General features: G+C 41.8%; 1 protein-coding gene across 2 annotated transcripts; it reads left to right on the top strand.

The window, feature by feature from the left end:
- Window positions 1–323: 323 nt before the first annotated feature.
- On the top strand, window positions 324–14,040 carry LOC128888208 (sodium- and chloride-dependent GABA transporter ine-like). 2 transcript variants are annotated; one of them, XM_054144893.1, is made up of 12 exons: window positions 324–607; window positions 2,102–2,891; window positions 6,942–7,132; window positions 9,646–9,780; window positions 10,155–10,380; window positions 10,517–10,784; window positions 10,962–11,190; window positions 11,413–11,525; window positions 11,662–11,802; window positions 11,973–12,173; window positions 12,362–12,538; window positions 12,898–14,040. In XM_054144893.1, the coding sequence occupies exons 2-12, from the start codon at window positions 2,116–2,118 to the stop codon at window positions 13,069–13,071; spliced, it is 2,631 nt and encodes an 876-aa protein (XP_054000868.1). In that variant the 5' UTR covers window positions 324–607; window positions 2,102–2,115; the 3' UTR covers window positions 13,072–14,040. The 2 variants fall into 2 exon arrangements, with proteins under 2 accessions (XP_054000868.1, XP_054000869.1); XM_054144894.1 differs by lacking the exons at window positions 324–607; window positions 2,102–2,891 and adding an exon at window positions 2,919–4,195.
- The last annotated feature ends 50 nt before the right edge of the window (window positions 14,041–14,090 follow it).

Raw genomic sequence — 14,090 nt, 5'->3', positions numbered from 1 at the left:
ATTATTTACATAGATGCATCTAAACCATGGTCGAGTCGTGGAGGTCTCTATTAGTGGGCCTCTATTATCCGAACAACTACCGCATCAACCCTCGATCTAATCCTGAAGTTAACCGAGTAACGATCTAGCAAATCAGCGGTGTATTCGGCAAACATAATAAACGCAGAGTGGGACAGTACGGCAGGGGCACCGGCCTCGCGAGTATCCACGACGTTCACCGAGTCAGGCGCGTCAGGTCCGAGTCCCAACGATACTGGTATCACTGGTGCCAGTGACGGCCGTGTGAAGGCGCTGCCGATCGAAAAAACGCGATAGGCGTGCGTGTGTGTCACTGCTGGTGACGTGCGATCGGCGTACACAACGCCGTCGCGACGCGACGACGACGTATCGCAATCGCGTGCAGACGCAGCGACGTACCGTTCCGGTCACCGTGGCGGTTCCCAAAACACCAACCGCTGGCATTCGTTAATCACGAACGTCAGGGATCCACGTGGACCGTGGCGTGGTCCAGTTATCAGCCCTGTTATCAGCCCTGCAAGCATCGATGGGTCTGAGTGACTTCGTTGGAATGCGATCGGCTCGCGCGGGATCCTCTTCGATCTGACAGGTACTTAATTCTTGGTAACATGTGATCTAACACTGGTACCACGCGTACGGAGAATGAGAAACCTTCATCGAGTAGAATCGCGTTGAGAAAGTGTTGCTACACTAATGTATTATTAGATAATATCGGCTATTAACCGATACGTCGCCTCGTGGCTCACAGCGCTGGACCCACTCCGAATCCTTCTCGAAGTAGGTCCATCTCGTCAACTATACTCGAATATGTCATACTTTCGACGAAGGAATCTCATTCCACGCGAAATACCTTCGAAATACCGAAATCTTGTGCTGCGTAACGGAAACGCGAGACGCGTCCAGTTATTCGCTGTGTTGTGTGGATCTCGTGCTCACATAGTCGTCGTGTCCACGTTCCCGTCGCGCGGATAGAGGCTCGCGTTCGATTTGACTCCGAATGATTCATTCTATCGCCTCGGAACCGATGTTTTTATTCAGCTCGTACGTGTCTCAATTTCGTCGAATGATGAGAACATCGGTTTTTATAGGTCATTGTTCAACGTTACCTCGACCGGCATTCTCGATGCCGCTTTATCTCGGCGCACTCTTTTATTACACCTATGTAGCGTCTCCGCGGATAACTGTAAACGCGTTCGCGTTGCAATCGAGGTGTTTATCAATGACATCGTCGCTGAAGAGCAACGATTCGTGCGATAGGAACGGAGAGAGAGAGAAAGAGGATTGACCCTACCGTGACGCAGATCTGGTGGACCCCAGGCTATCTTCTCGTGTTTGTATCTTTCGTGGAAAGTAAAATTCATGCTGCTACCTCCGTTGGTAGTCGGAGCTGCGGCTCGGTATGCCCCAGAAATTACGGTAAAGACTGTCCGGGACCTACTAGTCCGTGGCAAAGCTAGGACACGCGATAGGATTTGTTTCGGAGTTGAATTCTGAATAAAATTGATTTTATGGTACGTGACATGCAGCGATTTTTCCAAACGATTATCTATTTGAAATGCACGTTTATATTACTAGCATATCTATGTCGATATGCTAAGTCATCATATTTTATATTTATCAATATTTTAAAACGAACGTTTGACACTTGATCACGATAAGGTTTCGCCATCCCTGTAATAAAATATAATCCACTTCAAAATATATTAATCTGATTCATAAATAACTTTCGTTTCTAAAATGATAATTTTTTTTCCAAACATACTATCAACCATAATTGTTATTTACCTGTAGTTATTCGCGAATCAACCCCTACAATTCACATACAAATATTGCATTTCCCTTTTAATTTCTAATTATACCATTTTGCACGCAATTCTCCAAAAACCAAGGTCACGTAGACGTTTCTCACGAGCCCCTCCGCTCGAATCAGGGAAATATCCGCGCTCCTTCGCGTCGTTCGAAACAACCGGAAGTCCGTTCAAGCATTCCGCGTGAATTCCTCCCTCTCTCTTTCTCCGTCTTCCCGATCTGGCCCCCTCTCTCTCGCCACGCTCACGGTTCTCTCTCTCGTCTCTGTCGCTAGATCGCTATGCCATCATGAATGCCACGGGCAGCAACAACAGCGTCGACGCCGACGACAGGGACAACGCGATCCCAGCGAAGACGAACCCGCACGGCAACAGCGGCCGTCTCCAGAGCGTGATCGGCAAGCAGAGCAGCTGCGTGCGCAAGATGAGCACGATGCCAGAGGAGGAGGACGCGTCCGACGAGGTGAATCCTGAGTCGACCAGTCCAGGACACAGGCACTATCAGCAGCAACACCATCACGACGCCGACTCGGATACACCTTCCGAGGAACGGGGTCGTTTGCTGTCCGCCGTCGAGCCTGGTCGCAAGATCGCGATCGCGTCAGCCAGCTGCAACGGTTTGAAAAGAGGCAGCATCCCTCGACACGACAGCAGCGGCAGCATCCACGAGAAATCCTATCGACTGCAGCAATACAAATTCAACGACCAGCCTGGCCAATTCGAGTCTAGACTGACATCCAGCCGCGACAACCCCCAAGGTGTGCTGAGGTTCGCCAGAGGGATCGATCCTCACGGTGGACGCCATCGTTGCTCCAGCGTGAGATCCGTCAAGTCTAATCCGACGATGGACGACCATCAGCACCAGTACCATCCGCCAGCCGCCAGCTGGGCGTCGATTGTCTTCGCCGACGGGAACGGGCAATCCCACGTCCGGGCGTTCCCCGATTCCGTCTCCATACGGTCTCTGGCATCGATCGGCATGGGCTCTTCCGACGGCCGGAAGCTCACGATACGTAGAGTTCCCACATCGCCGTCGGAGCTGCTTAACATGGTACATCCGCCGCCGTAAGTGAGCCACATTACCTAACGTGCGCGTTTCGACGCGAGGCGTCGGAAGGAGCGGGCTATGAATCATGTTCCTCGGATCCTCTTCGCCTTGGGGAGCGTCTGCGGTTTCGTTAGATGTCTTTACGCTCGTTTGGAGCTTAGGAGAGTATCGAGAATCGAGGATCGGCGGATTGATGGAAGGATCGGCTCGGAGGATGAAGGAGGTTGGTTGGAAGATGGCGAGGGCTAGGGGATAAGATAGGTGTTATCGCGAATGTTAGGTGGCTTATCGAACGAGATGTTGCTCGGAGATAATGGGTAATTGGCGACGGTAGTTGGAGATGATTGATTGTTGTTGTTGTGTGCTTTCGCATGTGACCAAACTCGGACAGGTGGGGAATATGGTAATCCTTGGTTGAGACTTCTGTTAAGCGCGTTAGGAGGCATACTTTAGATAATGCTTCGTTTTTTTTTTTTTTTTCGTAAATTCATTGGTTCATGAGGGCGTCTGTCCTGAGGGCGTTTTGCTTTAGGTGATAAGACCGCTGTGCATGGAGCATATTTTCATCAAATGTTCAAGATCGACGTTCAGATTTCACGCTTAACACATGCCTTGCAAATGCAGTCTAACGAGGAGACCAAACAACGGCAAAGTAGCGAACACTTGGTTTCGTCATCTGGTTGCATAAAAATAAGAATTCCAACCGTTCTCGTTCAAATAACTCGTGAAACGCGACTAGGAAAGATTCTCGACGACGAAATCTCGATCGGTTTAGCTTTGAGTTCAAGTTGTTTCGACCGCTAGTGCTCTAAATCGTTCTTCACGTGATGTCACTGTCTATACAAAGAAAACATATAATATGTTTTCTATAGAAAATGTCCTTATCTCTATTTCGAGTAATAACTATTTTTACGCCAAGTCCAGTAATTCTTGAGATATTCTTCCAAAGATATTTTTGGGATACTTTCGACATTATTTTTAGCGTCTTGATAGCAGTGCGGTAAAAAAATTAACTTCTCAAAAATAACTTCACAGTGCGAAAATATCGTGTAATTTAGTCCACAGACTAATAACGACGAGCAGTATTCGCCAAGAGCGCGACGTAAATACGTTTAGCTGGAGTTTAGTGAAATTTGACAAACGGGTGGAACATCCTCATCTCGGTCGCAATTGTTTAAAACACGGCGAGAGTGGAAGCCAAGCTGTTATGCTTGTCTAAGTCACGATTTCGGTGACAAGAGATGCCGCATACGTCCGAACTGCTTGCGAAGCGTGGTCTCGTCATCCAGGGACTGCAATTCCAGCGTATTGTCCCAGAGACGTAAGTGGATAATAGGTGTACAATGTAAGACCATACTTTTGTTACAAGTAGGTGTTCATGCGGTATATTGTTGTAGCTGCCCCGCTTCTTCCATTGAAATCGTAGCGGGACCGTTTAAAGGACCGTAATCGCTGCTCCACATTCGATGTTTCTATACGACGCGTTAATGAATTCCGCTTGGAACACCTCGTTTAATCACCTGTCGTAATCCTCTGCATTTAGACGGCTCCGCTTGGGATTATCATTATCGCTGCGTGGAAGCAACACGTGACACTTTTGTAAAGGAAATTTCTTCGTTTTTAATTTTGCTGGAAATGATTATTGTAGTCGATTGTTTCTGAGATTTATATTTATATTCGTAAAGTGTACTCTGCATTATTGAGAATTTCCTTACTTTTGTTTGTGGTAGTGATTACTTTTGTAGGAAAATTTTTTTTAAATATAGGTAATAATATTTCACAGTTAAATTTTGCAGAATCGTTTAATTGATTGCTCGTCGTTAAATAGAAATCCTTCTCATACATGTTGTTTCTGTAATTTCGCACGAAGATATCACCAAGAAAGGCGTAATTACTATTATCGTTAGTATTACATATATCTTCAAAGAGACAATTCCGATAAATTTATTGCAGGTTATCACCGATAACGTGTTACGAGAAGAGTATTCATTGGACGATGGAGAGCTTAATTTTATCTATTTAGTTGTTTATTGACGATCTCGCTTCTGTGTCAACAAATAATGACAATTTCATATAGCAAAAACTCGAAAATAAATGATTTACGAACTTATCGTCAACACAAAATCATATCTCATCCAAATAGTTCTCGTGATTTATTAAAGACATTCTCAAAGTAAGTTAACAATTTAATTCAAATTATGCATTTCAACACTTTTAGAAGGAAATACCTGGTGATCTATAATTCTCAAGTTTGATTATTCTTACTATAAGCATATGAAATAAAATATTCTTTATGAATATGGAGTTCACTATAGCCTTTCTTAGAGTAAATTCCAAAATTCCAATGAATACAAACAAATAAAATTCAGCTAAAAATACGTATCTCTTCAAAGACATCTGCATCGGACTTTTCTGATACATATACCTGAGCGACCATGAAGTATCGGTTTCCGAAATTTAATAATGACGCATCGATGGTAGATAATTTACTATTGTTGTCCTACCGCACGCTTGTCCATTACCCATTGTTTCTGAATTGTGAAATATCCAGGAATTTACACAGGTGTGCCGTGTTTATTAGCCGGCCCCGTCAATTGCCATAACTCTCGCCGTCATAGCGCGACATCCTTTTTGCATCTGCCGTGTCGCAAACCATGGGGACGCGATAAACTCGTAAAAATTATTCTACGTACGGCGCTGCTTATATAAACCGAGTGTCAAGGTCCTTCGTCGCTTCGTTTGTACCCTCCAGTTTCCCACGATCGTTAATCATAATAAGGGCGACTTACGGCGCCGATTTTCTCTTCTCTTCTCTTGGTAACGTTTATCAGGCGAACGGGGCACGGTGAATTTTTCAACGTCATTCTTAACGATTTCGATAAATCAACGCGATAAGTCTGATCCGAAATTTTTGGGCTTCTATGATTAAAGGTAACAAGTTTCCAAGGGCAACTCTAAAGGAAAGAGGGACTCACAGAGGGCTAGGAAAGATAAAATATTTAATAAATATATGTGTATTACAATTATTGCACGGATGTAAAGAATCAGTAAACAAAGATTCAGTTATATATTATTACATATTTGAGCTCCTTTCCCCCAAAGCAAAGCTTCTGATTTCACAACTCTTGGTTAGTCGCAAATTTCGCCAACGTAGGAACATGTAAAAATCACGAAAAACAGAAATCAAACACGTCCTCGAGCTGAAAAGCGACGCTTCGCGGTTTTATGTTCCGGCGAACGTTTCGTGTAACGCGTCGCGAGCGAACATTATGGTTGTCGCATATGACAGAAGGCGTGTTGCTGTTCAGATCGACAGGCGAGTAGTCGATAAATATGCAATGACTCGCATAATATTGTTCATCCCGTGTCCTATGGAAATTGAACGTATTTTAAATATATAATTTATGTGTGGCGCGTTTCAGCTGTTTTGTAACGATCAGCGAAACGAGCCAAGAAACGCGTTAATATCGCTCGAGATTAACGATGAAAAAAATATAGCAATCTTCTGAATTCGATTCTGACAAGTGTCAGGTGGTTTCATCAGCATAGTGGAATGGTCAGATCAAGGAATTGAAAGGAAACTGGACGAGGGACTGTGTAGGAAATTTCCTAACTATTTCGTTATCGGTTTTCAATTCTTCAAACATCTCTGAATTCTTTCACTCTCACTGCAGTTAATATTCTACTAAAATTTATATTTTCAAATGAATAAACACCTATTAATTCAGTTTTGGATAAATGATACTTTGAAACCAATAAATTGTTCACCCTCTGTCCCAACTTATCTGTCAAAGCAACCATATATTATTTCGAATTTTTCTAATTTCCTCTAAAGTGCTCTGTTCAATTTCGACGATAGCGTATTCTCTATCAAACAATTCGAATAATCCTTCCCTCTCTGGGAATGCAATTGTTCATTGGTCCGAAAACGTTAATTATCCGAATATCACGTTTCTCTATTATTTGGGATAATCGATGTTCCACTGCGTCATAAAATCTGCAATTTTATGCGTTCATCGGACGATTCAACGTGCACGCATTCAAAGCTGACCCACATCCGATTTCAGATCATTCGAGGACGACCTGTCCGTGTGCACCAGCTTCGACGATGCAGATGCTGAAGACCCTGGAGACTACAGACAGCCCAGACGACCCCATTGGGCAAACAAAGTGCAATTTGTCCTTGCTTGTATCAGCTATTCTGTTGGTCTTGGCAATGTTTGGAGGTTCCCCTATCTATGCTACAAAAGTGGCGGCGGTGAGTGTCGATATATAGTTTATATAGATAGATAAAATTATTTCTAAGTGTGAGCCTGCTATTGACAATGATCTGATATAAAAATAATACTGATACTTTCACATAGTTATCAAAACCTAATATAAAAACGATGTTTTATTAATATTCGATATCAGAGTATCAGTACGATATTAATTCTACTTTTGGTAAAACATACAAAAGTCATATAACTTATACGAGAGGCACTTCAACAAAAGACTTCCCTTCTTAATTGGAATTGATTTCCACAAAGTTAGAAACGTTTAGCGCCACGCACGCAGCGGTAACTAAACACTCCCACGAAGATCACGCTCTTGCAATCTATGGAACAAAGATATCTTATTTGCGATCTACAGATTTTCTCGCAACCATAAGAGAACACGTCTCAGCTAGTGAACGTCTTTACCAGACCACTTTCAACAGATGTTCGTTCAAAACAAATTTGTACGTGCTACATCGCTGCTGTGACATACATACGTCTGGCACGATTAGTGTGCCAGTGATAAGAGTACGTGTTTATTCTTTGTATCGCGAGCCGCTAACGCGAAAAACGAGCTAGATTTTCGAAAAATAGACGGGAATTATGTAGCTCCGATACTCGAAGCATTTGGATAACAGTACCGAACTTATATTTCGTAAGATAGATTTTGAAGAAGATATATTTTGAAGAAAATAAGTTAAAACGTTGTGTGAGTCAGGTGTTTGGTCCAGTTAAGTCCAGTTGGCCCTAGAAAAAGGGGTTACACCCTGTACATCGAGAGCAAGGGCAGACGTTCTCTCTCTGTTCGCCAGGCCGTAACACAAGTGCGTATCGTGTTGCCGCTAATTTTCAAAGTCTGAAAGCATCTCGACAGAGTCCGGACGTGGCGCAATCTGCTCGCGGAACTTGATACATGACCTTGCCGGAACGTAGCTACACCAGCGCAGATCGTAAATGATTTCAATGACACCGGTGGAAATAATCGGTGGAGTATCATTTCGACCAACCGTTCGTTGAATTGGCCAACCGGAAAACCCCGAGCGGGTGGCATGATCTGATTTCGGCGCCATAAATTACCGCTCTCTTTTCAATAACAAAGCGCTCCTAGGCCTTCCCATGCGGTGGTTTTCAATCATTTTAGAGGGAAAGGATCACTTTCTAGCACTTCTAATTATTCAGTCGAAATTGAGGCTTTTTGTTTAATTTGTCGAGCATAGATTGTTGAGAATTATGTACAGAATACATTTGGTACTGAATCTATCAAGATTGTTGAGCTCGCAAATTTGCATTGAAGTTGATGCCATCGCTGGTCAGCGGTGAGGGAGATTACAAATAGGGACGCAGAAGATATCATTATTGGGGTACCGCATGCATAGAAACGATCATTTCGGTAATCGTGTTATATCGTGCATTACGAAGTCAAATCAGAGGATGCTGTCTGATTTGTTCGACTAGCACGGTTCGTCATTCGTGGAATTAATTAACATACGCGTGAGGCTCACCGACGCGGCACGAATTATTTCAGTGTCACAACCGGAAACAATAATCGTCGCAATATCTGAGAATCGTGATCGAATTTCTGCAGCGAATTAGTACTCGCATAAACTAGTATTTCTTGGCAAAATGTTGATTAAAATAACGAGTAAAATTTTGTTATAATGTTGAAAAAATGAAAATAACGTTTCCTGAACGATTAATCTAGAGAATTGCCAATGAATTTTGAATGAAGCTACCGAGTATGAAGAAGGGCGTGTAATAACGGAAAGTAAAAGAAATGTGTTTACGATGTTTTGAGTGGAGCGTGAATATATTTCTACAATTTGGTCGGACTAAATGGTTATGCCCAAATTAAGTCGTAGTCCACGGGACGGCGATCATCGTTTATTGCGAATAAAGAGTTACATCCAGTGACCTTGTTACTGCCCACAGAATGACGATTAACGTTGAGTACTATTACGTACGAGTCGTGTTTAATGCAACCTTTAATAAATCCATATTACAGACAGATTTAGTAACGACGGTTTTTATTCATCGAGCAAGTAGGCTTGAACGTGAAGAGGCTAGAAGGGGGGCGCTTGGGCTTTGGCGCGTGTCGAAGGTTTCGAAAATAAAATAACAAATTACGTGTACCTCTGCAATTTAGCAATCCGTAATAGGGATTGGATTTCATACTCTATTACTGGTTTAAATAATAAATTGAACTGAAATGTACTTTTCAATTGCAAATTTTAACAAACGTTATTCATTAAATTTCCAATTAGTTAAATTGTGAAAGATTTTCCATGCGAACGATTTTTAATCTCGTTATAATCCCTATGGAAATATGTCAGAATTGGTGGAGAATAACAGTGTTTGGATGTGGATTGTTCTGACCTTGTATAATGATGATTATATTAGTACAATTACATTAATACAGTTGGATTATAATAAACTCGTGAAGTATCGACATAAAACTATTCTTGAATTTTTCAACAAATATGAAATCAAATATGATGTCTTCGTTTATAATTTTCAGGTGTGTTCTTGATACCTTACTTCTTAATTCTCTTCGTCTGTGGAGTGCCACTGTTGTACATGGAACTCAGTATTGGACAATTCACTCGACGAGGACCGATTGGTGCTCTCGGTCAAATTTGTCCCTTGTTCAAAGGTACCCTATGAATTAGATTTATGTAAAACAATAATTTCTTATAATGCTCTTCATTCTACAAAATAACGCTCGAAATACACCAAAAAAAAAAAAAAAAATGTACATATGAATTTCTACTTTGAACCTACGCTTTACTTTTAATTAAAACATGTATCGAAGTAGAAATTAAAATTCAATCCTAAACTTTCTCAAACCTTTTATCCGATGTGCTAGTTTGATACAGAGAAGGACTTGCGAAAGTATGTTTGTATAACGATTTTTCTTTTATAACGCTGCAATCAGTATAACCAGCTCTCTGTGTTTGGTCAAGCATGTCAGTAACCCGTCGCCTGTCCCCGGAGATGAAAGTGATTTGATTTTGTTTGTTCAAACAGGAGCTGGCTTGTCGTCGGTGGTAATATCGTTTTTGATGTCAACCTACCATAATGTGATAATAGCCTACGCTATATATTATTTCTTTGCCGCGTTCAGAGCAAAGCAACCTTGGTCCGACTGTGACAACTCGTGGAACACGTTAGGTTGCTGGTTGCCCACCTACAGCATCACTGACAATCGAACTCGTCCTAACGCTTCAAGGACACCTTCAGAAGAATTTTTCGAGTAATTATTATTACTAAAGATTCTTGTAATTATTACTGCCGAAGGTAAAAGTTTGCCGAAGAAGAGCGTAAAACTGTTCGAGTGCACTTGCTACATCAATTTCTAATCGTGATGCCTTTTTCTTTTGGTGACATAGCAACAAGGTACTCCAGATCAGCAAAGGAATCGAAGAGTCTGGAGCACTGAGATGGGAATTAGTTGCGTGTTTAATTACCGCGTGGATCCTAGTGTACTTCTCCGTCTGGAAGTCTATAAAGTCATCTGCCCAGGTCAGATACATTACTGCGACCCTACCTTTCATCCTTATCGTCGTCTTCCTCGCGAGGTCTCTCACTCTGGAAGGTGCTGAAAAGGGTCTGCAATTCTTCTTTCATCCTCGATGGGAGTTACTAAGCGACGCAAAGGTGACTTGCTCCTTCAGATTTTAAATCTCGATTAGAAATTCAACAAATGTTAATTATTGCTAGCAACTCCGATATTTCATTTTTTAAATATCGACAAGGGATAAGACACGATCGCTACAATTTATTCAGAAACGATGAGACTTATGTTCCCCGTTGGGACTGTTCTGTCGTGTCTAGGTATGGATCAACGCTGCTGCTCAAATCTTCAATTCCGTTGGCATAGCGTTCGGCTCGATGATATGTTTCGCGAGTTATAACAAGTTCCACAACACCATCCTAGTGGATAGCGTTGCGGTTTCGCTTATAAACGCGTTCAGCAGCCTGCTGGTTGGAATATTCTCGTTTGCCACCATCGGTAACATCGCCCTGGAACAGAATATGTCTGTCGAGGCAGTTCTGACAGATGGTACGTTACGACGTTTTAATCTTTCACGATTTTTCATGGCTGATACTAAACTGAGACTTCCAAGTATAATACGTGTCCTTTTAGTGAGACACTTTAGTGTTTTTGCACGAGCGTTACACCTGGCTTCTTCATGGGCCAAATGACAAAACATTCCCTACCTCGATAAATCGTCGGATTAACTTCTCCTGCAATTTTATAGACAAATCATAATTTCCGTTCAAGGACCTGGCCTGGTATTCGTCGTTTACCCGCAAGCGCTAGCCAAGATGCCAGCATCGCAACTGTGGGCCGTGTTATTTTTCTTTATGCTAGTCTGCCTTTCGTTGAACAGCCAGGTAGGTGAACAACTCATGTTTCGCTTTTTCTTCGTTATTAGTAATGCTATAGGAGGTTTAATAAATTAAAATAAGAAGTCCGATATCTGAATGTTCAAAATATTAAAATTCATTGATTTTCTTTTTTAAATTCCAGTTTGCGATAGTGGAGGTGGTTGTAACGTCGATACAAGATGGCTTCCCAAAGTGGGTGAAGCGTCATCTCGTGTGCCACGAAATGCTAGTACTTCTAGTATGCGTCATATCGTTTCTCTTCGGTCTACCCAACATCACACAGGTAAAAGAACTCTTACTGATATGTACGATACAGTGGAGATATCTTTGCACTAAAATCTAAACAAATAAAAAATCGTGTTACAAAATAATTTTCTTGTACTATCTTTTAATTTTCCAATAATATTGGTCAGGTGGAAAGCAGACTACTTTTATGATACCATTTACTTGCAGGGTGGCATATACTTCTTCCAATTGATAGACCACTACGCAGCCTCGATATCGATCATGTTTCTAGCCTTTTTCGAGGTGATCGCTATATCCTGGTGTTACGGTGTGCGACGACTCTGCAACAATGTGAAGGAAATGACCGGACGAGTGCCTTCTGCGTATTTCCGGTTCTGTTGGCTGATCGCTGCGCCTCTCCTAATCATGGTAAGGAGTCAAAGATAGACGTGAGAATGCTAGAGCTTGTACTTTGGTTAATTTTTCGATTTACTCGAAATCAATTCAAGGAAATTCGTCTACGCAATAATGTCCTTATCAGTAGCAACGATTTGACAGTGCGTCACTAATAAATGTTGGTTGGACGGTACAACAGCATAAATCATCGACTGTTCCAGGCCGTGTGGGTGTTCAGCTTAATTGATTATGAACCACCGACCTACCACAACGGCGAGTACGAGTACCCGTGGTGGGCAGAGGCGATAGGCTGGGGGATATCTTCTCTTTCCCTCATTTGCATCCCAGCTTTTGCTATCTACGAGTTCGTCAAAGCCAACGGGAATACTTGCGCAGAGGTATGATAATGATAACGTTGACCCTCGTACGCGCTACTGATTAGAGGCCATCGCTCACGAACTCCGACAATTCATCACCAACGCCTTTGAATTTCTATATACAGGATGCACCACCTAATTCGACATTATCGTCTTTAAATAAAAAAAATGACAATAATGGAATTAAATAATAATGAAAACGGAAGTTTCGTTTTCGATCACTAACTTTTTTAAATTTTAAACATGCAATTACAGAACGAAACTTCTTTCGAATCAAAGTAGCAAAACATTGCACTTGTAAATACAACCAAACCCCACTTTTTTAATTGCTTACAATCTTCGCCAATCCTTTGTTTATAACCCGAAATTTTACCTTCCAGAAATTACGAAATTCCATTAAGCCGCACTTCGAGGCGTGCAAGATTTGCGGCCAAGAATATTGCACCGAGCCTATACATAATTACGAGGACGAAGCAATTAAGGACCTGCCACATGACACGAGCAGCCCCATGCAGCTCAACACCAGTATTCTTTTGCCAAAACCTCAGACATGACACAGGAGAGCAAAGAAGATCACTCGATATCTCGCGTTACACAGAGGTGTGTCGCCGTAACCACGTGATTAAATTGCGAAGAATAAGACGTTCAACTTTTTCGAATTCGAATTCGTCCAATTCGTCGAAATTCGGTTAATTTAGGAAAGGAAAACAAGAATGACGCAGAGAAACTGACGAAACCTCAGTTTTTCGCGTTGTAGAAAATTTTAGGTCAAGTATTCAAAAAGACTACGGTTATTGTTGTTATTCATTCTTATTATGTAACATTAATGTAGCATTTTTCAACTCATCATCCCTCACGCGTACACCACGTGCATTAAAATTGATTAAACCTCAACTTTTTCAATTTTCTAAAATGTTGAAGCGAGTTTTCCAAGGCGAACAATTATTGTTGTTATTCATTCTTGTTATGTAACATAAATGTAGCGTACTTCGTCTCGTCATCGTCCATGCGTACAACCTGTACATCGACGTTACATCATAATGTAAATGGCACCGATTGAAAGTAGAAGAGACTTATTCGAACGCACTGCAATTAACAATCGCTGTACCATATAGACAACGTTAAGTAGAAACGAGTACAAATGTTAACAGTTATATCGCACTTATACAGTTTATCGAATAAGTAGCAACGATCGAAGCAACGAAATGGAACGAAGAGTGACCGGGTAAGCTTGTTAACTGCAACGTGACTGGGCGCGTGATACAATAATCGCCGATAGCAAAGATGATAAGTCGCGTGTGAAATCGGAAAGACAGCGAAACACCGCTGAAGGAAACCAAATTGTGTTAGCAATGCGAACGCCTCGAGCGCATTAGTCTTGTAATAAATTATTACATTCTCACTGTCGTTTGTAAATATATTTTTTTAGCCCGTTTATAATATTTAGGAATCGATGCCTTTCAATAGGTTTAGCTGAATCGCTAATTTAAGGACTAATTAAATACCGATTGGGACCATTGGAACTCTGACTATTTATTTCTACCTCCATCTTCTTCATCTTATCTATTTTTCT

The sequence above is a fragment of the Hylaeus anthracinus genome, unplaced genomic scaffold (genome assembly GCF_026225885.1).
Source record: "Hylaeus anthracinus isolate JK02 unplaced genomic scaffold, UHH_iyHylAnth1.0_haploid 11989, whole genome shotgun sequence".
NCBI classification, from domain to species: domain Eukaryota; kingdom Metazoa; phylum Arthropoda; class Insecta; order Hymenoptera; family Colletidae; genus Hylaeus; species Hylaeus anthracinus.
This window is presented reverse-complemented; position numbering and strand designations above follow the sequence as displayed.

Excerpts from the sequence above, each read along its gene's own strand:
- LOC128888208 (XM_054144893.1), top strand. The coding sequence starts at position 2,116 with ATGAATGCCACGGGCAGCAACAACAGCGTCGACGCCGACGACAGGGAC. Across the intron at positions 2,892-6,941 it reads AACATGGTACATCCGCCGCC|ATCATTCGAGGACGACCTGT; the intron begins GTAAGTGAGCCA and ends ATCCGATTTCAG. Across the intron at positions 11,803-11,972 it reads GTCTACCCAACATCACACAG|GGTGGCATATACTTCTTCCA; the intron begins GTAAAAGAACTC and ends ATTTACTTGCAG.